The sequence below is a fragment of the Herpailurus yagouaroundi genome, unplaced genomic scaffold, assembly GCF_014898765.1.
Source record: "Herpailurus yagouaroundi ecotype Mexico unplaced genomic scaffold, PumYag 197, whole genome shotgun sequence".
NCBI classification, from domain to species: domain Eukaryota; kingdom Metazoa; phylum Chordata; class Mammalia; order Carnivora; family Felidae; genus Herpailurus; species Herpailurus yagouaroundi.
Window position 1 is genome coordinate 817,916 of NW_024412428.1, and position 26,890 is coordinate 844,805.

At 46.7% G+C, this 26,890-nt stretch overlaps 1 protein-coding gene across 2 annotated transcripts in view; it reads right to left on the minus strand.

Annotated features, from left to right (window-relative positions):
* CRYL1 (crystallin lambda 1) overlaps positions 1-26,890 on the minus strand; it is a 130,157-nt gene that overhangs the window by 17,300 nt on the left and 85,967 nt on the right. For both annotated transcript variants that reach the window (XM_040447979.1, XM_040447980.1), the window contains 2 exons: positions 15,349-15,510; positions 7,715-7,909 (listed from right to left, as the gene is read on the minus strand). In XM_040447979.1, coding sequence (XP_040303913.1) covers positions 7,715-7,909; positions 15,349-15,510 — 357 coding nt within the window. The remainder of the gene's footprint in view (positions 1-7,714; positions 7,910-15,348; positions 15,511-26,890) is intronic.

A 26,890-nucleotide genomic window follows, 5' to 3' on the forward strand; every position in this document is an offset into this window, starting at 1 on the left:
GCTCCTTTAGTTTCCCTCTGCATGACCGCCTTCTACGTGACTCTTCTTGCCAGGTACAGAGGCAGGTGTCGTCAATGTCTGCACCGTAATATTTTGCTCAATCAAGCCTCAGCTTTTTCCTGCTGGACACATTCCAGGTGAGCTGTAGCCTGGAGCAGTCCACAGCATTTCCAACACCTTCCCTCCAAAGAAAAATCGCTCACACAACCCCACCTTCCAACTGCCTGGAAGCCACTGCTTTGAACATGCTTTCTCTTGTCCAGCCTCTCCAGCCACAAGACTACGGCTGCCTTTCCTGGTCCCAGAGCCTGCGGAACAAGTGACAGCCTGATTCTGCTCTATTTTCTTCTTTTCGGCCTCGCTTCCCTGTCTTGTACTGCTTTTCTTCCAGAGAGAAGGCTGAGGGATTGGCAGGGAATGAACATACTTGGTCACAGGGGGACATTGATGGAAAAGAGCCATCAGTGAAACTACGGGTGTCCCCAGGCTGCCAAGAAACTATAGGCCACGGATATATGGCTTCCCACGCAGAATGCTGGACGTGTGGGAAGTAAAGTTCCTGAGAATTAATGTGAACTTGGAGAATGGAACCTACACTGATATCGGTCTATAAAAGGAGAGCAGAAATCCGATGACTGGCCACTTCCCCATGATCACAGCACATGTGAGACATGTACGAGGTAGTTATAGTAGAGCACTTACGATCCGGGGCCATCTTTCCCCATTAGTTCCCCTGTGTGTCTCTCATTCCGTAGAAAAAGCTTGCCGTACGTTCTCAACGAAGCAGTTCACGACAAGGCAGGCTGCTCGTTCAGCTGGCCGCCAACACAAGACCGGGAGCACAGGTCACGGGTACACCTGATTTGCAAACACCGGGATGCTGCTCCATTCGGTGTCACTCCTGGAGAGACATGCCTCTGTCCCCACAGGCCCATGACTAGTAAGAGGAAAACCTGGCCACAGTTTGCATCCCTGCTCCGGAAATCAAAAGGCTACAGGCCGGTGCGGATGCTACGGGTGTGGCCAGCACAAGGATGACGCCGTCTGGACATCCATGCCTGAGCCACAGGGAAGGCCAGCTTCGATCTGGAATGACCACTTCCAACTCCCAGGCAGTCACGGCCCAGCATTCTTTTCCTCTGATGTGTGTGTGTTTTCATTAAAAGTGAATTAAATCCTTTTCTTAAGTTGACTTTCACGTAACTTCTGGGATAACCAGAGGTATTCACTGTCACAAAACTAGGACTGGAAATCATAACTTATAAAGTGACCAGGTGACAGTCTCTCCACTAAGCAGAAGCTGCATGTTTATCTACCGTGAGCCTGAGTCAGATATAGAGCATCAGACACAGGAAAACATGGAAGGAGAAAAGACAAATAAAAACGACAGCAGAATACACTATTTCTCCCTAAAATTAAGACTGCATCAACTGAAAGTTAAATTCGTATTTAATGTTCTGTTAAGGAAGAAAAATGCCGCCCATAAAACTAAGATGTTAAAATGTAAACATCTTAAGATAAAAAGTTCATCTTAAAACAGATGAAATACAACCCATCAAGACTGTGAGGCCAGGGTCTCCCTGGGAGGGAGCGACGGCTTCTCCGACTTCGGGCAGCATACGAAGGTCTGCAGAGTTTATTAGAATACAGAGTCTGCTTCTGCAGGTCCGGAGTGGGATCTCAGACGGTGCATTCCTAACAGGCTCCCGGGTGAGGCCCTGCTGCCTTCCGGGAGCCCCACTTGTGTAGCCAGGATGTGAGTTTTTCAGCTCAGAGCTAACACACTGGTGGCAGCTGTGGCGTCCAAAAACATTACACCGGATGCAGGGAACCAGAAAACTCTGTCATCGTTACTGTCACAACAACCCATAGCACTTACTAAACCATTACCATATGCCAGGCATGTCCTAAGCCCCTTACATACATAATCCCATCCAATCCTCATCACATCCCGATGAGAAACAGATTCACTTACAGGTGCAGACACTGAAGCACAAGAAGTGACACAGCTTTGAATCCCCACCAGACTGCGGAACGTGGATCAGATCACCTAACCTCTTGAGCCAGTGTCTTAATCTGTAAGGGCAAAAGTAACAATGTACCTCTCATGGTTTTAAGATGGGACGATCTGAAAATATCTGTAAACCATGAAAAATATAAAGGAAAGTGCTTTGTAAACTTTTAAATACCATACAAACTGAAGTCACTGATGAGTAAATGATCCTCAGGGGTTTGCTGGACTGACTCCTAATTCCTGTGTTAGAATCTCAATAATTAAATTCCACAGAAAACCCTCAATGCGTTTATCACAAAAAGTTTCCTCTGTTAATTTTACTACATGAGATCTGAGATATACTTTATTAACCGAACAATTCTTCATAACAGGAATTAGATTCAGATCCCATACACTATACCTACCTGGCAAGAAAACAAGAACTGAATTTTTGCAGCCCAGTGCATGAGGAACAGAAATTCAGCCTCACGGTTACATTGCTCAAAAGGGTGAATAAAACCCAAGATAAGCAATTTCCAAAGCTCATTACCAACACATTCCAACAGGCTGAGAATCTGCTGATGGCTTCGTGATTCACTCCGGCTCACCTCCACCTGCCCTACCTGGATGGGGCAAGAATTTATGGGCAGTACAAGCCCAGCTATTGTCTGGGAGAGGGTTTACCATCACAACACCACTTCCTTTATTGTGATCATTAGCTTAAGAGTACCGACTTGAAATCACACTCCTGGCCAACAGGATCTTGTCCCCCAGTGACCTAATCTCGGGCTACGAGACTGTAGCCGGATCTGTCCTTTTGGCATTCCCAAGCCCACGAGGGCTGCTCCCCCCCAGTTCTGAGCCAAACTGGAAGGGGAAGAACGGGGTGGGCGTCTGTGAGACAACACAACAGAACCCAGCAACCTTGTTCCCTTATATGCCTCGCTCCCATCTTGTTCCCAGACAGCCCTTGTCCTTGCCGAGCATACATGGCTGTGTGGGGGCAGACAAAATCACAGGCGATGACAGGACAGTATGTCATGATCTAGGCTGCCACGAAGACAAGGTGTGTCTTATTCCCAGCACTTTCTCTTTCTGACCCGGAAATGGTGCCTGTAGCTCCTCTCCCCCTTCTCGAAAGGACAGGCCTCCACAGGAGCCTCCCTTACCTTTTTCCGCCCCACCTTTCTTAGAATTTCTCCTCCACGCTTGGCTGCAAGTAGTAAAATATGCCCTCCAGTTGGTGAATGAAACTGAAAACGGGAACACTATAAAGAAAATCGATGAAACAAAAAGCGGCTTCTTCAAAATAATCAGTAAAATTAACAAAGCTCTAGCAAGACTGACAAGGATACAAAGAGAGTGGACACAAATGCCCCACATCAGGAATAAAACCAGGGATATCACTACAGACCCTGCCAACAACTTTATGCCCATGAACTCAACAACTCAGAAGAAACGGAACAATTTCTTAAAAACCACAAACCACCAAACTCAACCGAGATGAAACAGACAGCCTGAATGGTTCTTACAACCATTAAAGAATCTGAACTTGTAATTAAAAACCTCCTGGAAGGATGCCTCGGTGGCTCAGTCAGCTGAGCGCCCGCCTCTTAATTTTGTCTCAGGTCACAATCCCAGGGTCGTGGGATCGAGCCCCGCATCGGGTTCCAAGCTCAGTGTGAAGCCTGCTTGAGATTCTCTCTCTCCCCCCACTCTCACAAGTAAAATAAATAAATAAATAAATAAATAATAAATAAATAAATAAATAAATAAATAAAAACCTCCTGGAAAAGAGGTTTTTCTCCAGGCCCAGGTGGTTTCACTGGAGAATTCTACCAAACATTTAAAGAAGAATTAACAAAAATGTTATAATCTCTTCCAGAAAATAGACGGAGAGAAAACTTCCCATTTTATGCATTATTACCTTGATATCAAAATCAAATATAGTAAAAGAGAGAGGAAAAGGAAAACTACAAACTAATGTTTCCTCTGAACTTAGATGCAACAAAACATAAGCGAACTGACCCCAGCAACGTCTGGAAAGAATTACACATCTAGTGGTATTTATTCTAGGTCTGCAAGGCTGGTCCAACATGGGAAAATCGACCGACGTAACCTACCAGGTCGACAAAATTAGCAAGTGGCGGAACAGCACCCTTCTGCTCCCCTGACGTCCACATTAAGGCACCGCCATGGCTAAGTGGAAATGCGAGCCGTCCTTCCGGCCAGGTGCCCTGCCTGTCCCACTCTAGCTCACACCCCAGCTTGTGGGTAGGACCCCTGGAAATTCACACTTGGATCTGACTCGTGCAGAGCTGTCGACACACAGACAGCAAGGAACAGTATTCCTCCACCCGCCCGCTGATGCAGCACCCCGGAAACCAGGACGGCAGCATCTGGGCCCACGTCTACGCAAGGCGTCCCAGTGCTCCGCAGCCGAGTCACCTGACAGCCCTCGGACCTAAACAGCCAGCCCTAGCCCTGCCAAATTTCAACTCGCTCTGCGAATGCAGAAGGCACGAGACTGAAGCAGCCATAGTGTCCTTGAGGAAGTAAGGCGGCCCTGCTCGTCCGCGCTCACTGTGTTCACTGCCAGAAGGCTGGGGCCCCGGCCCACGTGTGAAACCCACTCCCGGGAGAGAACGTCTTTGAAAGAAAAACTCTGCAAGGCCTTTGGATCTTTTGAACTTAAAATGTATAAAAATCTCCAGTTTTCACTGTAACATTTCCCCAATTGATCTGCTTTTTATACCAAAGTTGCCCTTAAATGTTTTGAAGTACACTTGGAACACCCTAAAATCTAAATTCAAGTTCAACTGGCTCTGACGTGCTGAGTCAAAGGGGCGTCATTTGGCCCCAGCCCTGACGGGGCCCAGCACACGCGTGCAGATTTGCACAGGTGAAGGTGGGGCTCGGGAGGGGTTTGCTCGCCTTGTCTGGCCCTCAGGATCTTAGGTGGAAACAGACCACAGGCGGCACAGGTTTTCTTTCAAGAAATTCATGTGATCAAGTCAAGACTACTCAGGCCACCCCACCTAATGGGCACAAATGTTGATCCACTAATCCCAGGAGGAGGCAGGAGGAACGTGCCTTTTGTGTGTCTGCTGGGGTGCACCATTGAGAACCCAGCGGAGGATCCCGTGGCTGCTTGTTACGTGGCCGGGGGGGGGGGGGGAGTTCTCTCACGGCATGGCTCTGACTCTGCTAAGCCCAGAGCCTGAGGAAAGCAGGGCTCCTGCGGGGTGTTCAGAGCCCACGCCCGTGGCTCCTATGCCCTCAGAAGTAACTGCTTCAGGAGTGGACGCACGGCCGGTGTGCTACTGGCACTCCCACCGTGTGGGAGGCCGACAAAGTAGCGGTCTCTGGGCGGCAACGGTTAAGAGCAGGTACGACACGGGCGACCCCACCCCCTCGGATGTTCCCTCTGCGAGCCCCTGTCCCACACCTGGACCGCTTCACCTGTCACCACAGAGCTCAGGGATGCCCGTCACCCTATTCACAACCTGGAGAGAGGGACCTACAGTTTCTAGACCCGCCTTAATTCTGTCTGCAAATCATCTTTATTTTCTAGAACGGACTGATCTCCTGGACATTCACCAAGGAAAACTCTTGAGGTTCTATTCACACTTTGTCATGTCTGTAGCCTCTTCGCAATTTGTCACAAACTGTATCCTGCTGGATTGTAGCACATGGTGCCTCATGGAGACTCCAGGTACGTGAGTGCCACTGCAGCCGACAACAGACACACGCGGGACTCTCCGGCATGAGACCCAAGAGTGAGAACGTTCTTGCAAGTCGGTAACATGATCACGCCCAGTCTGCCATCGGTCACCAGAGACGGGACAATCTAAAGGAGGGCGGACGAAATGAGGCGGTAGAGGAGCCACATTCAGTAACTCCTCCAGCCCTCCGTGTCTGGCCAGTAAAGGGGAGAATTGGAATCCTCCACGGCTCCTCCAAGGGGAGCGCTGCCACCCTCCACCGACCTGCCAAACTTGGGAGCTTCCCGACTACCCCCGGTTCTGCTTTGGGGTCAACACAGAGAGGATCCTCTGTGTGTGACTCCCACCTAATTCCTCTGCCCCAGAACCTCCGGGTTTTCCCTTGAGCTGGCTCACATCCTTCTGACTGGAGAAAGCAAGATTCAGCTCAGGGCTTTTCTTTACCCCTTTGGGCCTACATTACTTTACAAAAAAGGCAAAAACTGCCTTAAAACCTCTCTGCGTTTCACTGTAACACTGAACTTTTCTGGTGGTCTATTGAAGTGTTCCAGACAAGTGGAAATGATGTAAAAACAGCTCCGAGGAAGTGCTTTCAGTTCAGTGTGGCTTTAAATATTCTACTACTGATACTCAAAGAACATTCTACAATTATTAGGAAGTTAAAACTACGAACTTAACAGTGAAAATCCCAACAAGGACACAGGATTGCAGCTACTGTGTGGCAACTGGACACGGCAGTCAGGACAGATGATGAATCTAACAGGGACGGGGCAGAATGCTGTAACCAGGAAGCAAGAGGGTCACATACATCACGCGCTGGGCAGCTAAAATACAATGCCCACAGGCTGGCCCCCTTCTTCCCGTGTCAGGCTGGGATTGGCGGGCTCCCATAGGAGCTCTGGGCCTATTCCAGGAACAGACAACTCAGCCCAAGCTTCGTTCCCCTTGCCTTGCGTACCCGGATAGACCCTCGCTCGCTCCACCATGTTTCTGCAACATGAGCATGGACAGTGTTGTTCACCCATGTAGAAGCTGAGGAAGCATCAACAAGCAAGTGGATAGAAAACACAGTCTGAGCCCAAGACCCGTGGACTCTTCACTGCAAGTCCTGGGGTTGCTCCAAGGTCTATCCTTCCTGGAACCAGGTCCTTCATACAAATGTAGAAGCGAGGTGTAGAGCTGAGTACAAATGTACGCAGCGAGGTGATTTCTAAAATCACATGTAAAATCTTTTGGGGCATCTGGGTGGCTTAGTCGGTTAAGCATCGGACTTTGACTCAGGCCATAATCTCGCAGTCCGTGAGTTCAAGCCCTGCATCATGCTCTGTGCTGACGGCTCGGAGCCTGGAGCCTGCTTTGGATTCTGTGTCTCCCTCTCTCTCTGCCCCTCCCCTGCTCACACTTGGTCTCTCTCTCAAAAATAAATAAACATTAAAAAAATTAAGAATAAATAAAGCTACATGTAAAATCTTTTAATGAAAGGACAGGGTTAAGTGTGTGTGCATAACTTCCTATTTATATTTAAGATAAGCATAGAGCTAACAAGTTTAAGGATTACCCATTGTTTCTTCCTCAAGCTCTTGAAATAAACTGGGTTCCTTTAGAGGATACAAGTTTACTCAAAATCTAGTTTTTCCCTCTTGAAAAATTATAACACTGGGGGAAAACCTGACCCTGTGAGAAAATGCAGTATTGTCACACAGAGATAATTATGTGGTAATGATCCGAAAGGGCAGGAAGCAGAGAAGTCTATCATCAGGTGTGAATATCAAATGACTTACTGTAACAGGAATCTCTGAAACATACAATGAACTGCCACATTACATTTTATTTTCCTTGCCTGTTGACTGAACCTGAGAGAAGAGCTTGCCCTCTGAGAGTCCCCAGAGCAGGACAGGCAGGACTGAGCGCTGACTTTCCCACCCCGCCATGCGGCCCCAGGACATGCGGCTACCCTTCCCCTCCAACGGCCAGAGGCTAGAAGCAGCCCACGCACCTCCACCAGCCGCCAGGCCTCGCTGATGACGGCATACTGGAGGCGATTCAGGACAAAGCCGTCCGTCTCCTTCAAGACTCTGACTGGGGACTGTCCGATCTTCCGCATCAGGGCGTGGGTTCTGTCCACCGTCGCGGGGGCCGTCTCTGGGTGTGGGACCAGCTCAACCAATGGCACGTAATACGGTGGATTTACCTTGCGGGAGAGACAGGAGGGGAGAAGAGTCAGAAGACAGCCCTGGAGCCAGGGTGCTGCTCTGGCAGACTGCTTGCCTATCCTGGATGGTCAGATGGCACAGATTTGTCTGCGGAAGGGCCACTTTAGATTCGGCATCTGATGACAAGAAACTTGAAATATAAAGTAGTCCACAAAGGAGGGAAAGAAAAAACCTGAGCACAAAAATCTGTGTGTTTTATTTATTGAAAACTCCTAACTAGCACATGAGCTTGAAGTTTGGAGGTGCAGACGACCATCCTATGCTTTCAGGGCTAATCTCCAGACCCCTGGCCTCCCCCAGGATTTCTCAGCTACCCACTGTCTAGACTTCATGGGCTTTCACCCAGCCCCAGCCCTCCTCCAGACCCACATTCCAAAACCCTCACTGCGGGGTCTTGCTTATTCTACTGTGTCAGGGTTAAAATTGAGAGCATCTTCCCAAAACTTGGTATTTCCTTAACGTGTCCGTGTTGAGCCCCAAACGTGTCCCGCCAATCAAATCTCACCTACACAGAGGTCACGCGGCATCAGAACACTACCGCAGCCTTGACGTCGTGACACGGCCCAAGGTGGGAAGGGTTGGTCCACGATGAGCGGGCCCAGATGGAAATGCCTGCCTAGCCCAGCATTTACACTTTGTGCTCTGGGTTTCTTGGTTTATTTTTTTATTTTTGTCTTTTGTTTGTTTCTTCGTTTATTTTGAGAAACTGTTCTTGAAGAGTCCCAAAGAGGATTATCCTCGGTCCAAAGAAAAGGCTGCTTTGTAGAACCAGATTAACCTCACCATTAAAAGCCAAATGCACTGCAGTAAACTGTATGCCAAATACTTGTAAGTAATTTTTCCTCAATATATAGAGGAAAATTGATAGAATCTTACAGTCACTAAATAACTACAAGAAGCATCTTTTTTTTTTTTTTTTTTTTTTTTTTTTAAGGTAGGTTCCATACCCAAGATCAAGACCTGAGCTGAGATCAAGAGTCAGATGCTTAACTGACTGAGCCACCAGGAAGTCCAAGAAGCATCCATTTTAAAATGACTTCTACAGGGGTGCCTGGGTGGCTCAGTTGATTAAGCATCCCAACTTTGGCTCTGGTCATGATCTCACGGTTCATGAGTTCGAGCCCCGTGTCGGGCTCTGTGCTGACAGCTCAGAGCCTGGAGCCTGCTTCTGACTCTGTGTCTCCCTCTCTCTCTGCCCCTCCCCTGCTCACCCTCTGTTTCTGTGTGTGTTTGTGTGTCTCAAATAAACCTTTTTTAAAAATTTAAAAATACATGGGGCGCCTGGGTGGCGCAGTCGGTTAAGCGTCCGACTTCAGCCGGGTCACGATCTCGCGATCTCGCGGGATCTCGTGATCTCGCGGTCCGTGAGTTCGAGCCCTGCGTCGGGCTCTGGGCTGATGGCTCAGAGCCTGGAGCCTGTTTCCGATTCTGTGTCTCCCTCTCTCTCTGCCCCTCCCCCGTTCATGCTCTGTCTCTCTGTGTCCCAAAAATAAATAAACGTTGAAAAAAAAATTTTTTTTTAAAAAAAAAATTTAAAAATACATACATACATAGATACAATGACTTCTACAGAAAAGGGAAAGAAAACCTTCCTTCTCCTAGGACACTGCTTAGGAGGGGCCTCTGGTCCACAAACAGCTTAGCTTCGGAGGTTCCCTGTGCTCTCGGCCTGCCCTGGTCACGCTCAGCCCTCTTAGAAAGCAAAAGAGGGCGGCATCTCTTTTCAGATAAATAAATTGTAAATCAGTGCCTCAACTGAGTCACTTGTCTCCTGCCTAGGATCATCGAGCTCATAAAAATGTCACCCTCTGGCCTTTTCGAAGATCAGAATTATAAGAACTGGAAACCTGTCTACTTAGATGGATTTTATCTTCCTATAAGACAAAGACTACCGTCTTTGGGGCTTGGGGTCTTTCAAGGCCGCGAGCCTCACGGGTGGCACAATCCCAGACCGAGACACTGGCTACGGAGGATCCGCACGCACAACGTGCTCCCCGGCCCGCATCCTCCCTAAGTGGCGGTTCTCCCGGCTGCCACCGCTGGCCTCCCTCTGTGCCCACTCCCAGGCTCTGGGCAGAGCTGGGTGGCTCCCAGGGTGTCTCCCCCACCCCAAACCCCGAGATCTCACTTGGAGCTCGCCCCCCATTCCAGGCTGTATCTGTAATTGCGCACCGGACGCACTCCTAACGAGCATACACTCCACCTGTCACGAATCAAACTCCCGTCCCTCCCGCCCCCACACAGGGTCCTCTTCCTGGCGCCCCATCTTGGCGAGAACACCATCGCCCCAACACCCAAGGCCCAAGTCAGCACCGTGAGAAGTATCCTCGGTGCCCGCCTCTCCCTGGCCTGCCCCACTTCCCATCGGTGATCCTGTCCGTTCTATTCACGTCTCTGGAAAAACCCATTCCCGCCACCGCACACGCGCACTTGGCTCGGGCCGTCGCCTCCGGCTCAGATTCCGGCACTCTCCTCCCTGGCCTCTCTCTCCAGGCCCATCCTCTCGCCACCGCCAGGGTGAGCCTTTGTCAGGCAGGGGCCTGTCAGATCCAGAGGCAGAAGGGAGCACGAGGCTGCCGAGGCTGCCGGGGCCGGAGAGCTGCTGCTCCCTGGGGGCGGAGTTTCAGCTTCCCAAGAAAGACTTCTGCGGATGGAGTTCTGTGCGAGGGCTGCACAGCCGTGTGAACGTGCTCACTGCCGCTGAACTTTACACAGTTTCAAGCCTTACACGTGTTTCGTCACAATGAACGTTTTTTTAAAACTTAAAAACAGGATGCCGACTGCACCACCTCCAGCTCAAAGCCCTGCAGGACCCTGATTCCCCAGCACCCGCGGAAACCCAGCTGCACGGTCCAGCTCTTCGTGCTTCCTGAAACAGGCCGTGTTCACGCTTTGTGTCCACGCGCTCGAGCCGGGCAGCTGCTGGGAGAGGACCTCCCGGAGTCTGAGGGCCCGCAGGGGGTGGTTCTTGCCACGGCGCCTCAGTCCTGTGACAGGGACGCTGATGCCAACTGCAGGCTGGGAGAGGGACGGGACAATCAGGTGGAGAGATGAGAGGAGGGAGGAGGGAGGAGGGACGGGAGGGGCCACGGACATAAGCAAAGAAGCGACTCTCTCAAAAGGAAAGGAACGGCTGTGTTCCCCGGAACGCCTGGGCCTTCCGGGATCGGGGTCTGTGAGTTAGACTGAGAATCACGCCTTGAAGAAACGGGAAAAGCAAAACAAACGAGGGGAAAAGGAGGCAGTGTCTCTAAAGGTTACAGGAGCCGGTCCACGGGCTCTCCAGAGCGGGCAGCGCTGTGCCGGAGGCGAGACGGAGGGCCTGGCCGGTGAGGCTCTTGGAGAGCTCAGGTGGGGCCGGGCGGTACAAGGGGGGGCATTCTCCATTCACCTCGTGAAAAGCCTGCCCAGAACCTGGACCAGAGCCTGGGAGGCATGTGATCGCGGAGATAGCACAGCGCGCCCAACACAGAGGCTTCGTTTATTTTCTCTGCAGCAGATGAAACAGAGTTAAACTCAGAGGAAAGGCAGCCGGCCCCTTCTCCCAGAAGACAGCCGCGGCGATCTGCAATTCATTGGCACAGCTCCGCGGAGGGGGCACTCCCGACCAGGCGAACTCCTCTTCTTTACGAGAGGAGCGGAAGTAAAAATGGAGGGGCGGCTTGCTTACAGCAGGCCGAGAGGCCTAATCCCCCACCATGTTGATAATTTTCAGAGTAAAGCCCTTTCATGAGTGACAGCCCATCCCACCCCACCTTCCTGAACCCTCCACAGACAGAGGGGGGAGGGGGAAGGCTGCCCCTCTGACGGGCAGCAGCTGACAATCTGAAACGGGCACCGCCTACACACGCACACACATACGCTCTCCAGAAACAGCAAGCTCCGGGACGGACGTTCAAATTACCACCAACACGAGGGCAAGTGGTTCCGGGGTCAGGCGGGAGAGTGAGTAACAAAGGTGGCAAGCGTAGGCAAGGTGCTCAGATGGGAACATTCTGGGCACCTTATGTGAGCAGTGCCCGCTTGAATTCCAGGCTGTGTTATAGCTCCGTGGCTGCCAAGTAACCAACGTGGGAGGTGAGTAGACGAGAGTTCAGGACCTGTCTCCACTCAACACTGGAATCCCTGAGCCATGTGCATCCTTCCCAGGCGGCCTCATCCACAGAGCATCCATAAGAGGGGCGCCAGGAGCATCTGATGGGCTGAAGCAGCCCCCACCAGCTCCATGGGACCACCACGTCCCCAACTGAAGTAAGGCTGTAAAGTGTGGCTGAAACCGTTTTGACTGATTGCTAACATAGATCCAGGCACCAAGAGAGACTGCGGCCAAACTCAACTTTGAGATCATCATCATCAGCGAACGTCTCCCAGCCACCAGATGCCCATCCCTGAGCCCCTCTACACACCCACAGGGAGAGGAGGCAGACCAGGAAACGCAACATAAGAAACATTTGAGAGGAAGAATGTCAGGGACACATTAACACCCCTCTTCCCGAGCCCGTCGCCTCCTGGCTCTAGTCTATGAAGCCCACTTGAAAATCCCAAACTACCTGTGTGCCGAGAGAACACGCCCACCCCGTAGTGACCCCCGCTCATCCCCCAGTGCTCAGATGACCCAGAGCTCCTCCCCGCCGCAGCGAGACAACATGTGTTTGCCCAAAAGACAACACGTGATGTCGAAACTCGCTGGCTGCCGGCTCTTCTGTGGAGGGCTGGAGGAGGCAATCTTTCGCAACTGCTGACTATCCACTCTCGCCACAGCCTTTCAGAGGCATGAAGAAGGGGCTTCCTTTTCCTTTGTCCTATTTCCTGTCTGGGCAAAGAACTGTGGGTGCCTGGGGCAGGATGCCGAGGCGGCGGCGTGCGAGCCGACGCTCCGGGCCGAAGGGAAACAAGCCCCTCAGAGACCATAAATGGTTCTGGAATATTTGGGACTGCCGTCCAGCTTGGGTTGAATTGTTCAGCACGCCTTTTCCCCACCTGAGCTCAGTGGAATCATCTGGGCAGGAGATCGGTGGGCAATATCAGCGCAGGAGAAAGAAAGGATAAAATTCCAAAGACGGCCGGCTTGGGTGACTGCATTTGCTTAAGTTAATGTTGGCTTAGGTATCAAATGATTTCCAAAAGTAAGAAGAGATTCATTTGTGAAATAAGGTCTGGACTTACTTTGGTTATGCTATTTGACCTTGATTAAAGAAGTAAAAGCGAGCAATCCTAAGATGGTATGAGAAATATCATTACTCAACAGTGAGTGGCTGAACTACTAGTCAGAGGTACTTGTTAGGTGTGACAGGAAAGTGAAGGAGGTGTGGTGTCATCCATCAGGTAGTTCAAAATTAAGAGACGTGGGTAAAAGTCTTGATCAAGGACTTAGGAGGCATTTTCTAAACAATCTGACTTAGCTGTTTTTCCTTTTTCTCCCACCTGACTTAGAAGTAAAATTACTGGTTAGAAGTTGGAAGTTTCCAGGCAAGATTAACAACCCAATCAACAGTTTACAGTTTCTAAGAGTCCTTTTTACAGACATGTAAAGGTCATAAAAGCGAAGACATGTCATGTTTCGTGGCACTTGGTAATTGGATGCTTCAACTAAGGTCCCTCTTGGTGCTAATTTCCCATATCTGAGCGGTAGCTAAACATGACTGGTTTTCTTCTATATTCTGTGGGTCTGAGTCTCCATATTTTACGACCACTCTCCACTTTCCCTTGTACTTCAGTAGGAGGATATCCGGACATCCAGAACCATACAGTCATGTGAATGGTGGTCTAAGCCGTCCCTCCTGTCAGCACGCAGAACCAGGAGGCATCTCTGACCCGACCTTTTTCCTCACCTCCCTGAGCAAGCCCCTTAGCCTCCCCACCCCCACACTCTAAGCTACTCTTGCTCAGCAGGAGGACTTTCCCTGCTCTCAGTCTAGGACCCTCAGCCTCACCACGGCCCTGGTGGCTCATACTAGGAATCCTGCCCCAGTTCTGTGAAGTAGCTGTCCCCCTCTCTGAGCCATCTTCAACATAGAGGGAACCTTCTGATCACCCTCCAAAGGCAGCACTTCCACCACAGCGCAGGGCTGCCCTGTGTCTAAACCAGTCCCATGTCTTCAGAGTAACGCTCATGATTTTGTATAACCCAACCATTCCCAAGCCTTCTGGCTCTTTCCTCCTGCTCCCCAAGTACGTGAGGTGCGTGTGTCTTTCCGGTCAGGCTGGCCTCCTCACAATTCTGCATGCCCCGCGCTTGCTCTTGGCCAAGGGTCTCTGTTTATCTTCTTTCCCACCCTCACACTCTCTCCTCCCTGGTCAGCCCCGGCCCTGCCCAGCCTGGCCCTGGCTCCTCCATGCAGCCCTTCCCCAGCCTTCACCTCTGATGGCCTGCTGGTGCTGAGGGTGTGGCCATCGTCATCTAGTATCACATTCATTATGGCCGGAGCTAAGTTAGCTTTTCTGTCCTAACAAGCTGTCCCCAGTTTCCCAAGGTCACACTGAGCTCACAGCTGTTACTCAGCCTTGGCTCTCCTGATTCTCCTTTCCTCACATTAATACATTAATCTCAAAAAGACTTACTGAGTGCTTGCACGCCAACTTGTACTCACTGTCCAACAGGCCTCATCATGCCCCCCCCACTGTGTAAGTCTGCCCAGTTAATTACAACAGAGGGGTGCAAGGGAACAAAAAAAAGGGGTAGGAGGCTTAAAGTCAACCTACCGAACCAGAATCTCAGGAGCAGGACCAAGAATTTGCATTTTAGTAAAACTGATCCTACTCCAAATTGTGTTGAGGAAACCACACAGAGCAGTAAAATGGCTACAAAATCCTACTAAAAATGTGTACACATTTTTAAAATGACTCCCCGACAGTAGGATTATTTGGTTAGTACTCTCTCTCTTCAGCTAGACAGTGAGTTACGTAGGTGAGGGAGACAGCGTGGATCCTATCCCATCGTGCGTCAGGTACACAGATACAATTCAAGACATTTTTGGATAAAATTCTCTTTAAAACTGCCGGGATTGCACAACTCTCTAAATACACTGAATCACATTAAATCATCCAGCTTTGGGGCGCCTGGGTGGCGCAGTCGGTTGAGCGTCCGACTTCAGCCAGGTCACGATCTCGCGGTCCGTGAGTTCGAGCCCCGCGTCAGGCTCTGGGCTGATGGCTCGGAGCCTGGAGCCTGTTTCCCATTCTGTGTCTCTCTCTCTCTCTCTGCCCCTCCCCCGTTCATGCTCTGTCTCTCTCTGTCCCAAGAAATAAATAAATGTTGAAAAAAAAATTAAAAAAAAAAAATCATCCAGCTTTAATTGTGTGGCATTCGAATTACACCTCAATAAAGCAGCTACAAAATACTATCGGATCAGCCAAGGCGTACCGCCCCGGAAAACCGGAATGAGAGGCCACCATGCTGGCGGGTAGAGGCACTCACAGGATGGGCCACGAGGCACTGCTGCACATGTGCGAGGCCAGCAAACAACTGGGAAGGCAGGAGGCAAGAGGTGGAGCTGCTTAAGACAACTTGGTCATCGATGATTTGATCTAACTGAGCAAAAATCTTCTTCTTCAGCTCCAAGTTTTCTGGAACACATTCCTGAAAAGAACATATTCAAATTACTATAGATGATACTGCACTCAGGCCCCAAGCAAAGCAGCTCGTGTCTGATTCATTCCTAAAAAAAAAAAAAAAAAAAAAATCAATGAACCAATTAGAAAACTACCAGCAATTTTTAAGAGCAAACCAAAAAGCCGCTGAAGAACATGGCAAGTCTCCGGAAACTCCGGAAACTCCGGAAACTGGGGGGCGTGTATGTGGGAGCTGAACTTTCTAGCTTTGCATAGGCCTGAAAACTCGCAGGATAAAAAAGTCTGCCGAGCACATGGGGGTTGACTGACTCCACGACAGAACACAGAACAGCAGCTCCAGAGAGGCGCTCCAAACATCCACAGCAGTCATCACCACTTATTTTCCCTATCTGTTCTGACCATCAGAGCAACTTATCTTCAAGGAAAAACCTTATCTTCGTGAAACGAACAAACACGTTACATCCATAATTCCCGAAGAGCTTCTTGAGAATTCATTTCTAATTGGAAATCCTTTTGAAAAGGACCTTTGTTTCTACAAATCTAAAATTACTTTAATGGGGTGTGGGAGGAGGACAGAGGAGCAAATTTGGATTAAGTACTGCAGATAACACCACTCTGAAATCCTAATCGTGCAGAGCCGGCTGGAGTGAGAGGACATTCTCAAACAGCCAAGTGTGGGGCCACAGGTGAGGCCTGTTCCTGGGAACTCGGCGGATACCACCCTGCTGCGGATGGAAGCGGAAGGGGAGAGGACACTCGGGCTGCTCCCACCCCTTCCCTCCTGCCACCGACTCCTCTGGGAAATCACACAGCGGTCGCTCCTGCCCAAGACGGGTCCCAGCTTACCCGGAGGCCATAGGCCCTGCAGGGGAGGCATCAAGAACTCCCAAGGTTCCCTGGAGAATTTACAGGACCATGGCCTCAGTATGGTCCGGTAACCATCAGCATCAGAATAAACTGGGTGCTTGTTAAAAATGCAAATTCTCAGGCCCTCAAGAGGGTAGGGTCCTGATATCTGCATTTTAATCAAACATTCTGATGATTTTTGTTCCTGCTGAAGTCTGAGACCCACTGCTCGGGGTGTAGGTCTTCTGTACTCTCAGTGTGTCTACCGAACACACCCTCAAGACTCTCTCCAGCCCGATGTCAGAGCCCTGTCCTCCCCTCCTCCCTGAGCTACGCAGGGACCCACCAAGGATGCCCTGATTAGTGTAGCGGCATCGTGGTAGCAGAAACGGTATAAACACCAGCAGGCGACCAGAGGTGCGTGAAGGCGAATGTGCCATGCTGAAGGGCCACTGGGAATTATAGGAGAATCACCCCTCAAAAATAAAGGTTTTCAGGTTTGACTTAGTAATATTGAATCATTAATCATGAAATCTAATAGTATATTGAAATCAGCTGTGTAAATATTATGACCCCCGAATTCCGTTTCTGTAATCATCTACAAAGTTTAAAAAGTTTTACTCTGAGGGTAGGGAGTCAACATTGTGTTTGTTTATACTTTTAAAAAATATAATCAAACCATGTGAAATTTTTATTAAGAACAAAAGGTCATATAAGCGCCACATCTCAAAGACAAGGAAAAAAATGGAGTCATTTAAGAACTGTAAAGCCCATTGTATTAAATCCCCTTATCACAAAGGGGAAAAAAGCTACAGTAGCTGGCTGGTTGTATTGAGTAATTCCTGGATCAGTTAAGTCTGCAAGTTGGGTTAAGTTTAAATGGAGCCTTGTAGTAAAGCCAGAGACTAAGAATGATGCAGATACTGTTTAAGCTAATAAAAGAGTCCTTGTGAACAGCCTTATTGTGAGTCTGTCACACAGATTCGCCCCTGAAATGCTATGCCTTCTTCAGATCGTCTGATTATCAAAGAGGCAAGAAAACTTGAACCAGAGGAAACCCAAACCTGCTACAATTATGTAAGGGTTTTTAACGGCACATTTGCTTGAAGTTTTGTTGTTGTTGATGATGATAGCAGCAACTGGGCTCAATTTGCTGGGCCAGGGTTATACTGCCTCTGTCCATGTCAAGCCTTGAGTTCATTTCCTTGCTATTCACTGGGGAGCCGATACTCCTTGCCTGAGAAAGAGTATGAAACGCTATTAATCAGGATTAATCGTCACTTGTGGTTGACTGCAAAGCTAAGAGAGGCAACGGTCATTCTCTTTGCCCTAAAGGGGCTGGGAGGAAGGGCAGAGAAAAGTCCCAAACAATGAGACAACTGAGAACCCAGCTGCAACGCGGCCTCACTCTCTCTAAACCATAGCAATGGGACCAGGTGAGAATCCAGCCTTGCCTTCTGAACTCAGTGGTGGTTTTCAGGGGTCCTTTCTAGAGAAAATGGGAAGTGTTAGCAAACATTCTGTCACTATTCAAAGTAATGAGCTTGACTTTGCTTAATTAAACTCTGACAGCATTTTGGAAGCAATGATTATTATGTTTGTGTTTTGTTTGTTTTGAAGCGGAAGGGAGACACAACACATAATAAATGATATTCTCATGCACAACACATAATAAATGATATTCTCGCACAACCACTATGCTCAGGTTTCAGCAAACAAAACCAAACTCTGGGGACAAGTAAAGAGAGCACAGCGTAACTTCCCAAGAATCACAACCTTTCCTGGTACATCAGAAGTTTACTCATCTCAGGAAGTATCAAATAGTTAAAAAGTGAGGTTAAGTTTAAACACTCCTTTTTCCCTTGTCTTCTTGAAAGCAAGAAACTGGATGTGGGTATTATTATAGGCATAACTTTTAATTCTCTCTAACTTACTTATATTTTAAAGGACAGATCACGTATAGACTTTGGTGTTTTGTGATTAGAGTTACCTGTGACAGCATTCAACTCATTAGGAATGTTCTAGAAAGGCAACATGGCCATGGCAAGTCAGAGCATTGGATAATTCCCAGGCAAAGGGAGTCCTACCTAGGAACTCACTTCCGAAGTTTACTCACTCGCTGTGCAACAGTACACATCTTCCAAAACAAATATTTTCATGGGGAAAATGAAATTTCATTTTTTTTTTTTAAATCAGTTCAGGCATTTTAGATAGGCGTCCTGTTGCTAGAAAATCTACATTTGTTAATGCAAAACATTTGGAAGCAATCTTCAATGTGCCTTCCAGAAAGAAAGCAAAACTATATTAGAAGACTTTAGCACTCAGAATATTTTACATGCAAAGAAGGCCTCTTAGCCAATTGTAGCGGAAGGACATGGCAAGAAAAAGGTGAGCTAAAACCTCACTTCAACCATGGCAGAAGGAAATTCTCTCTCAAACTAAAGATGGAAGTGATCCACATTATAAAATCTGTTAGCACTAATTGTATCTTGTCAAGTTTTATTGCCACAGGCCATAAACTGCACTAAGCCCTAACCAGAGGCTCGTTCTTTTCCTTGAAATAAAAATAAAAAACATTTTTAAAGCATATTACAAATCCTAAACAGAGTTCCACGGTAATCTGGAACAAACTGTATCCACTCTAGAGAGACCTTTCCAAGGTAAAAACCAGTGTAGGCCACAGATTTAGGAACATTACTTCCTGGGGATTAGGTGTTAAGGTTACCTGGATTGTTTGCTTTACATCTGTTTATTTTTGAGAGACAGAGAGTGAGGGACAGACTGCAAGCAAGGGAGGGGCAGAGAGAGAGGAGACACAGAATGGGAAGCAGGCTCCAGGATCTGAGCTGTCGGCACAGAGCCCGACGCGGGGCTCGAACCCAGGAGCTGTGAGACCATGACCTGAGCCCAAGTCGGAAGCTTTCCCCACTGAGCCACCCAGGCACCCCTGTTGTTTGCTTTAAACAGCAGCCCTTTCTACGGGTAAACACAGGGGACAGAGAAGAGGCTGAAATGGCACCTGCACGACTTGCTGTCCCGATGATGAGTCTATTCCCACCCTCATTCCAAGGTTATTTCTGGGACCTTTTATGAAATCATTTATTTAGAATTGGGTTAGAATGCCTGCCAGGAAAAAATTACAATTAAAATTACTTTTTTTAAGCCTGCAATTAGCAGACAGTGCATTTCTAATAGTTCTCATGAGGAAGACTTGGGAGTTTTAATACAAAGTGCTGGGAAGAGCATGAAACACAAAACTGGAGAAGGATTAAGCAAGGCATAGGCATGAATTTTTAAGACAAATAAAAAACAAGTAAGTTGATGTGAAGGCTATCACATCAATCACTGAGGCCATTTGTTACCAGGGAGGACTGTGTTTGAATTCCAGGTGACAAATTCGAGAAGACTACGTGTATTACCTTTTTACATGACTTTCTTTTTGCCTCTGTGTCAGACGCATGTGTAATGCGTTTCCACCAGTGATCTCTCTTTATAAAGCAGCACTTCTCAAAGCAGCAGAGGACAGGGAGAGGTCTATTTGTGAGGTTTGGGGGCAGGGGGGAAACATAGAAATTTAAACACAATGCTTTTGCTAATAATAACTGGACTATGTATTTTCAGCCCAAACCCTTTGTTATTGCAGTGAGTGAAACAACAAATTGCACTCAACATATTTTGTTGGATGACAACCATTGTTTTATGAAAACATTCTCATTTTTGAAAACTCAGGTTTTATAGTATCATAAACTAGTTTCACTTGCAACCACGTATATGTTTGACTATAAAATAATTTTATAATACTCTCAACGGGAACAGCATCATCAAGGCAACAGCTATCCATATTTGGACTCCATCTGTCCAGAGGATAAACCAAAAAGTCAAAATTTGTAGGTGTAATTAAAACAGTTCTTATTTATCCTTCAAATCTTTTTTAATAAAAGAAAGCCCAAAATATTAACAAGCCAAGCATCCAATTTAAGAAGCCGAAATAGAACACAATAAATCCAAAGAAAAATTAAAAGATGATAGCAGAACATAGCAGAAACCAATAAAATAGAATATAAGGCAAATAAAGAACCATTAGTTCTTTAAAAAGACTCCTAGCGGGGCGCCTGGGTGGCGCAGTCGGTTAAGCGTCCGACTTCAGCCAGGTCACGATCTCGCGGTCCGTGAGTTCAAGCCCCGCGTCGGGCTCTGGGCTGATGGCTCAGAGCCTGGAGCCTGTTTCCGATTCTGTGTCTCCCTCTCTCTCTGCCCCTCCCCTGTTCATGCTCTGTCTCTCTCTGTCCCAAAAATAAATAAACGTTGAAAAAAATAAATAAATAAATAAATAAAATAAAAATAAAAAGACTCCTAGCATTGGGGAGCCTGCGTGGCTCAGTTGGTTGAGCATCTGACTTCAGCTCAGGTCACGATCTCATGGTTCGTGGGTTCAAACCCCATGTCGGGCTCTCTGCTGTCAGCGTGGAGCCTGCTTCGGATCCTCTGTCCCCCCTTCTCTTTCTGTCCCTCCCCCACTTGTGCTCTCTCAAAAATCAATAAACATTAAAAAAAGAAAAATATTAAAAGAAAAGGAAATGGCTACATTTAAACAAACAACAATACTGTAAAACAGAATTCAAAGCAAAAAAGCAAGAATTTTTTTCAGTTTGTTGTTGTATTCCCAGCTCCAAGAACAATGTGTGACAAATAGCAGGTATTCAGGAAACATTTGTTGAATCGACGAATCAACTAACGAAAACTTCTGTGACACAGTAGTCGATTTAATACAATGCCTCCCCAAGCTCACTGAATACATATGTTATCATTCCACTATTTTAGAGGAAATGTCTAAAGGCTGAAGGAACAAACACCAGGCACCTCCCTGCCCTCTGGCAGCCGATGTGGCAACCCTGGCCATTTCTGGACCTACACGTTCAAAACAGACGCCTATCTGCCATGGACTGAAAGAAACTCTGTCCTTTTTTACTAAGCATTTTTTCTGACTGAGGAAAATACTCCGTTGAAAGTCCGGGCAGCGTTTCCCTGTCCTTCTTCCCCAATTTCTGCAACAGCATGAAGCCCTGAGGGTGAACGGCTCTGTCTCCTTTCCGTATAACATGTGATGGATGGACTCGCAGCTACTGCGACGTGTTGCATGTTGCCTAAGCGGATGCTGCTGCTGCTAATGCCCCGCCCGTCACTCAGCTACGAGTCATGCTGCTAATCCCACGGATAGTACTCCATGGTAAAAACAACCTCCAGTATTTTTTTAATTTTTCGTTTTTTTTTTTTTTTAATTTGAGAGAGAGAGCACAAGCAGGGAAGAGGGGCAGAGGAAGAGGGGCGGGGAGAACCAGAGCGAGTGAAAGCGAGAGAGGAGAGAGAGAGAATCTTAAGCAGGCTCCACGCTCAGCAGAGTCCGATGTGGGGCTCGATCCCCTTAGCCTGGGATCACGACCTGAGCCGAAATCAAGAGTTGGACGCTCAACCACCTGAGCCACCCAGACACCCCTCTAGAATTTTTTTTAGTAGAAAAAATTCTGTCACCGGTATCTAGTGCAATGACTCCCATTTAATTTACAGTATAAACCTTAACATTATGCCACATCCCACAGAAGCTCCTCTTGGTATAGGTATTGTGTGCTGGTCTTCTGGAATCTTGAAGAAGGCTACTACACAAAGTGGATCAATTGAGGGAACCCTGAGAAGATGGAAGTCGAACACTGGCTGACAAGTTACTAAATGTTAGCATTAACATCTGAATTAAAAGACATTTCTGACGAGGAACTAGTTTATGCAAGGGACTTTCCCACTCAGAATAAGATATAGTCCCTGCTTTTCAAGAAGCACATGTTTTAAGAAGCAGATAGGAAGACAGACACCCACGGGGCACCTGGGTGGCTCAGCCAGCGGAGCGTCTGACTCCTGGTCTCAGCTCAGGTCATGGTCTCACAGTTTCATGGGTTCTAGCCCCATGTCGGGCTCTGCTCTGACGGCACCGCTGAGACTGCTTGGGATTCTTTCCCTCCACCTCTGTCTGTGTCACTCCCCCACTCGCGCTGTCATGGTCTCTCTCAAAAAAATAAACTAAAAAAAGATAGATATCCATGCAAGTAGCTACAACAGAACAGATAATACGCACTGTAACAAAAGTAAGCAAAATGACGATACGGCACCAAGCCAGAAGGCCACACCCACCTGGTCAGACTTGAGGATTACAGATGCTACTGGTCAAATAGGAATACTAATCCAGTACCACAAACTGCTCTCTTTTTATTTTTTTTTTTATAAAATTTTTTAAATCTTTATTTTTGAGAAATAAAGTTCTCAAGTTTTTGAGAAATAAAGTCAAAGTTCAAGCGGGGAAGGAACAGAGAGAGGGGGAGACGCAGAATCCAAAGTAGGGTCCAGGCTCCGAGCCGTCAGCACAGAGCCCGACACGGGGCTCGAACTCACAAACTGCAAGATCATGACCTGAGCCGGAGTCGGACGCTTATCTGACTGAGTCACCCAGGCGCCCCACCACAAACTGCTCTTAAGTACAATCAGTGGAGGGAAAACATTGGTAACAACAGAAGGAACATAAAAATGTTTTTATGTGATCTCCAAAGGTCTTATTTGCCAACCATACCCCAGGGCCTACCACTGGGCACAGAAGGAGCTGTAAGAACAAACTACTTGTAGAGAGCATTCCACTTTCAGGAATGGTACACTAGATTGTTATGGACAACCCTGCTGAGAACAACTAAAAAAGCTGAAAACATACAAAAAAGAATCTGTCTGAAACAGTGAAGAACAGCAGGGCCGAGATAGGGTCGGAGGGAAACTTGGAAACATCAGCCTTATGTATATGGCTCCTCTTTTATCCTCAAGGCAATTGCTTATTTCAAAAGCACAGACAAGAGGGCGGAAACACCAATCACAGTTTCTGGCAGATGCAGATTGTTGAGAGAAAACTGGAGCTCAGGGCCTGGTAACTGCTCTAGGTTCTAGCCGAGACCCTCAAGGGCTATACCCTAGAGTAACAGTGACCAGTCCTCATATGTCTCCACTCATCTCAGCCCATGATTAAATTAAAGGCATGAGCTCCTGGCTTCTCTGAAGGACAAAAGCATAACCAGAGCCTTGATTGTTTGTAAGCAATGTCTCACACTCAAACACAGAAATGAAACAGCACCAAAGACCTGATTGAAAATCAAGAGAAAAAACAGACTTTAGGAATAGACCCATAGGATATCCAGAGCATGGTGTTATCAGACATCAACTTTGAAATAACTATTATTAATATGTTTAAGAATGAAAAGATAATGAAAATTTTTAGCATATAACTAGAAACTATAAAAAGAATCAAATGGAAATTCAACAACTGAAAAATACAATGAAGACTTTTATTTTTAAATGTTTATTTATTTATTTTGAGAGAGAGTATGAGCGAGGAAGGGGCAGAGAGAGAGGGAGAGAGAGAATCCCAAGCAGGCTCCATGCTGTCAGTGCAGAGCCCCATGTGCTAAGAAAGGAAAAGTTCTCTTCCAACTGAAGATTTTGAAGCACAAACTATCCCCAAATTAAAGACTCTAATCAATGCAAAACTCATCTTGGTAAAACAGTTAATGAGAACACACACCCTACCAACAGGTATGTGTTTAGTCAGAGTCTCTAGATTAACAAAGTCGAGGGGCGCCTGGGTGGCTCAGTCAGTTGAGCATCCGACTTCGGCTCAGGTCATGATCTCGTGGTTTGTGGGTTCTAGCCCCGCGTCGGGCTCTGTGCTGACAGCTCAGAGCCTGAAGCCTGCTTCAGATTCTCTGTCTCCCTCTCTCTCTGCCCCCCCCCTCCCGCCACTCACACTCTCTCTTTCCTTCAGAAATAAACATTAACAAAAAAAAAATTTAGATTAACAAAGTCGCAATCCTTCCCGATAAAAAAAAAAAAAAGACAGCAACAAAATAAACCCATGACTGAAGCCATGAATCATAGCCTTTTAGTTTAAACTAAAAGAGAATGAACCCTATTTTAAGAACTGTGCATAAGGACAAGCTGTCAGCAGCTTTTGTCACCCTACTGGTCATCAGGTGATCTGCTGGTCTGGCTAGTTTTACCCTTTCTGCTCTCTCCACTTCCCTCAAGGAAGAAGATTCTCCTCTTCATCCAAATGAATACAAGGACAGTGCGAGTACCAAGCAGAGGGAGTCTCTTCCTCTCATTTTACTGCTCTCTATGTCACTCAAACTAGCCCACTAAGGATTGTTTAAAAAAAAAAAAAAGATTTACCAGTTTTGGTATAAGAAAACAGCCATTCTAACCCTGTATATAGCTTCAAAGCAATGTAGCATATAGCTTCTTGTGTCTCACTATTGCATTAACTTAGACAATATTCTTGGCTGGTTAAACACCTTTAAGAAGCCAGCTCAAAGATAGGACCAACTAACTGGATGATAAAGTCTGCACATCTACCCACGGTTTAATCCAGAATCAGGAAAATTCCTTGTTACTCCTGTGATAGGACAGCTAAATATTACTTACTAAATAATAAAAACAAACAAACAAAAAGTCCTTCCTTTGTGGCAAAACGATTTTATAATCCAGTTTTTGGAAATTTTAGCAATCATTTAAGTCCATATTTATGCCAAAAAGATTTAAGAACAGATGGATAGGCTTACTCCTGTGAAGGAGAGCTGACAGACAAGTCTACTAGTGCATGATGAGACCCATTCACTTTCCAATCCACTTAGGACTACAACCAGTAGATATAAAGTTCTCAAAGTTCAAATGTCCATAGGAAAAATCTAAGGGAAATCATTGGAAACAACTGTGATCTGACAAATGACTTGTTCAATATGTGAATACAAATACATTTCAACTCACTTAAGTGACTGGAGACAACAGCACAAAAACCCTACCATTGCTGAAAACCCATCGTAATTGCGGGGAGGGAACTGAAATAAAAACCCTTATCCCTAGGGGACCAGCAGGCAGAGATGCTGGGAGAGAGCTAAGGGCACTACGGAAGCCACATCCCTAAGCTCCCAGGGACACAGTGCCTGCCTAAGACTAAGGTCTGACCTGAACTACAAGAAAAGCCCCTTCACTGCTCCCATCACCAGGCTGACAAGTGTAAGGTAACAAGTAACAGGAGAATACTTCTGGGAGAGGGACCGAATGGGAATATGGAAAGAGATCCTCTCTGAGGGCGTGCAAAGGAAGACTGAAAGCTGAAGGTGAAGATATTGAGGGGGGAAAAAACTTCTGGCCAACCAGTCTTGGTTTTATTCACAAGGTATTACTGGAAGAATTTGAAACTGTAGTGCACCAAGAATGACCACAGCAATTACAAACCTAAACCTTGACCAACTCCTAAGTACATTAACTCAAATCCCCACTGTAAAAACCTCACAGAAGAAAACGCATGCCAAATCCCAGTCGTAAAAACTGTTTACCTCAGTAATACTCTCCTACTCAAGACGTCTGGCTTTCAAAAACAAATCATTGTGAAGCATACAAAAAAGTACACACCCAAGAGACAAAGTGATCATCAGGACCGGACTCCAAAATTGATTCAGATGGTGTCATGAACTGACAGTGAATTTAAAGTAACTACAATTAATATGTTAAGAGCTCTAATGGAAAGTATGAAATCACATGGGTAATTTTTAGCAGATCGATTGGAAACGATTTTAAAAAAGTACCAAAGAGAATATTAAAAAATGAAAGAGTAGCAGAGAACATCTTTGACCAGTTCATCAGGAGACTCAAAAGAGCTGAGGAAAGAATCAGTGAACTTAAAGATGAGTCAAAGGAAATTATCCAAAATGAAGAAACAAAGAACAAAAACACTGAGAAGAACATACAGAGCATCCAAGGCCTGTAGGAAAAATATCAAATGATGGAACACTTGTGTAACTGGAATCCCAGAAGAGACAGGAAAAAATATGAAAGAAACGATGGCTGAGACTATTCCAAAACTAATAAAAATCACTAAGTCATATGACCAAGAAGCTCAGAAAACATGCTGCAGGATAAATAAACCTCCTTACCCTAAAACTCCCACAAATCTAGATATATGATATTCAAATTGCTAAACTTACTGAAGACAAAAATACTGAAGGTAGTCAGAAGAAAGTTACATAATACACACAAGAACAAAGGTAAAATTGCAAGACTTTGTGAGAGATCAAGCAAAATACGAGATAATGGAGTAACATCTTTAAGTGCTGAAAGAAAAAAACCTGTCAACCTAGAGTTCTATACCCAGTAAAATTATCTTTCAAAAAAGAAGGAAAAAAAAACTTTACTGAGAAAACAACTCAGGGAATTCATTCCCATAAGACCTAGTCTTATGAAAAGTCTGCAGACAGAAGGAACAGAAGAAACCAGACAGAAAACTGGATCCACACAAAGAAATGAACAGTGGAAATGGAATAAATAAGATAAAAAAATGTTTTCTTGTTTTCAATTCCTCTGAAGTATAACTGAATAGCCAAAGCAAAAAAAAAAAAAAAAAATCCAAAAAATTTACAATGCATTGTAATGAAATGCACTAATTGATTTTCAAATATTGA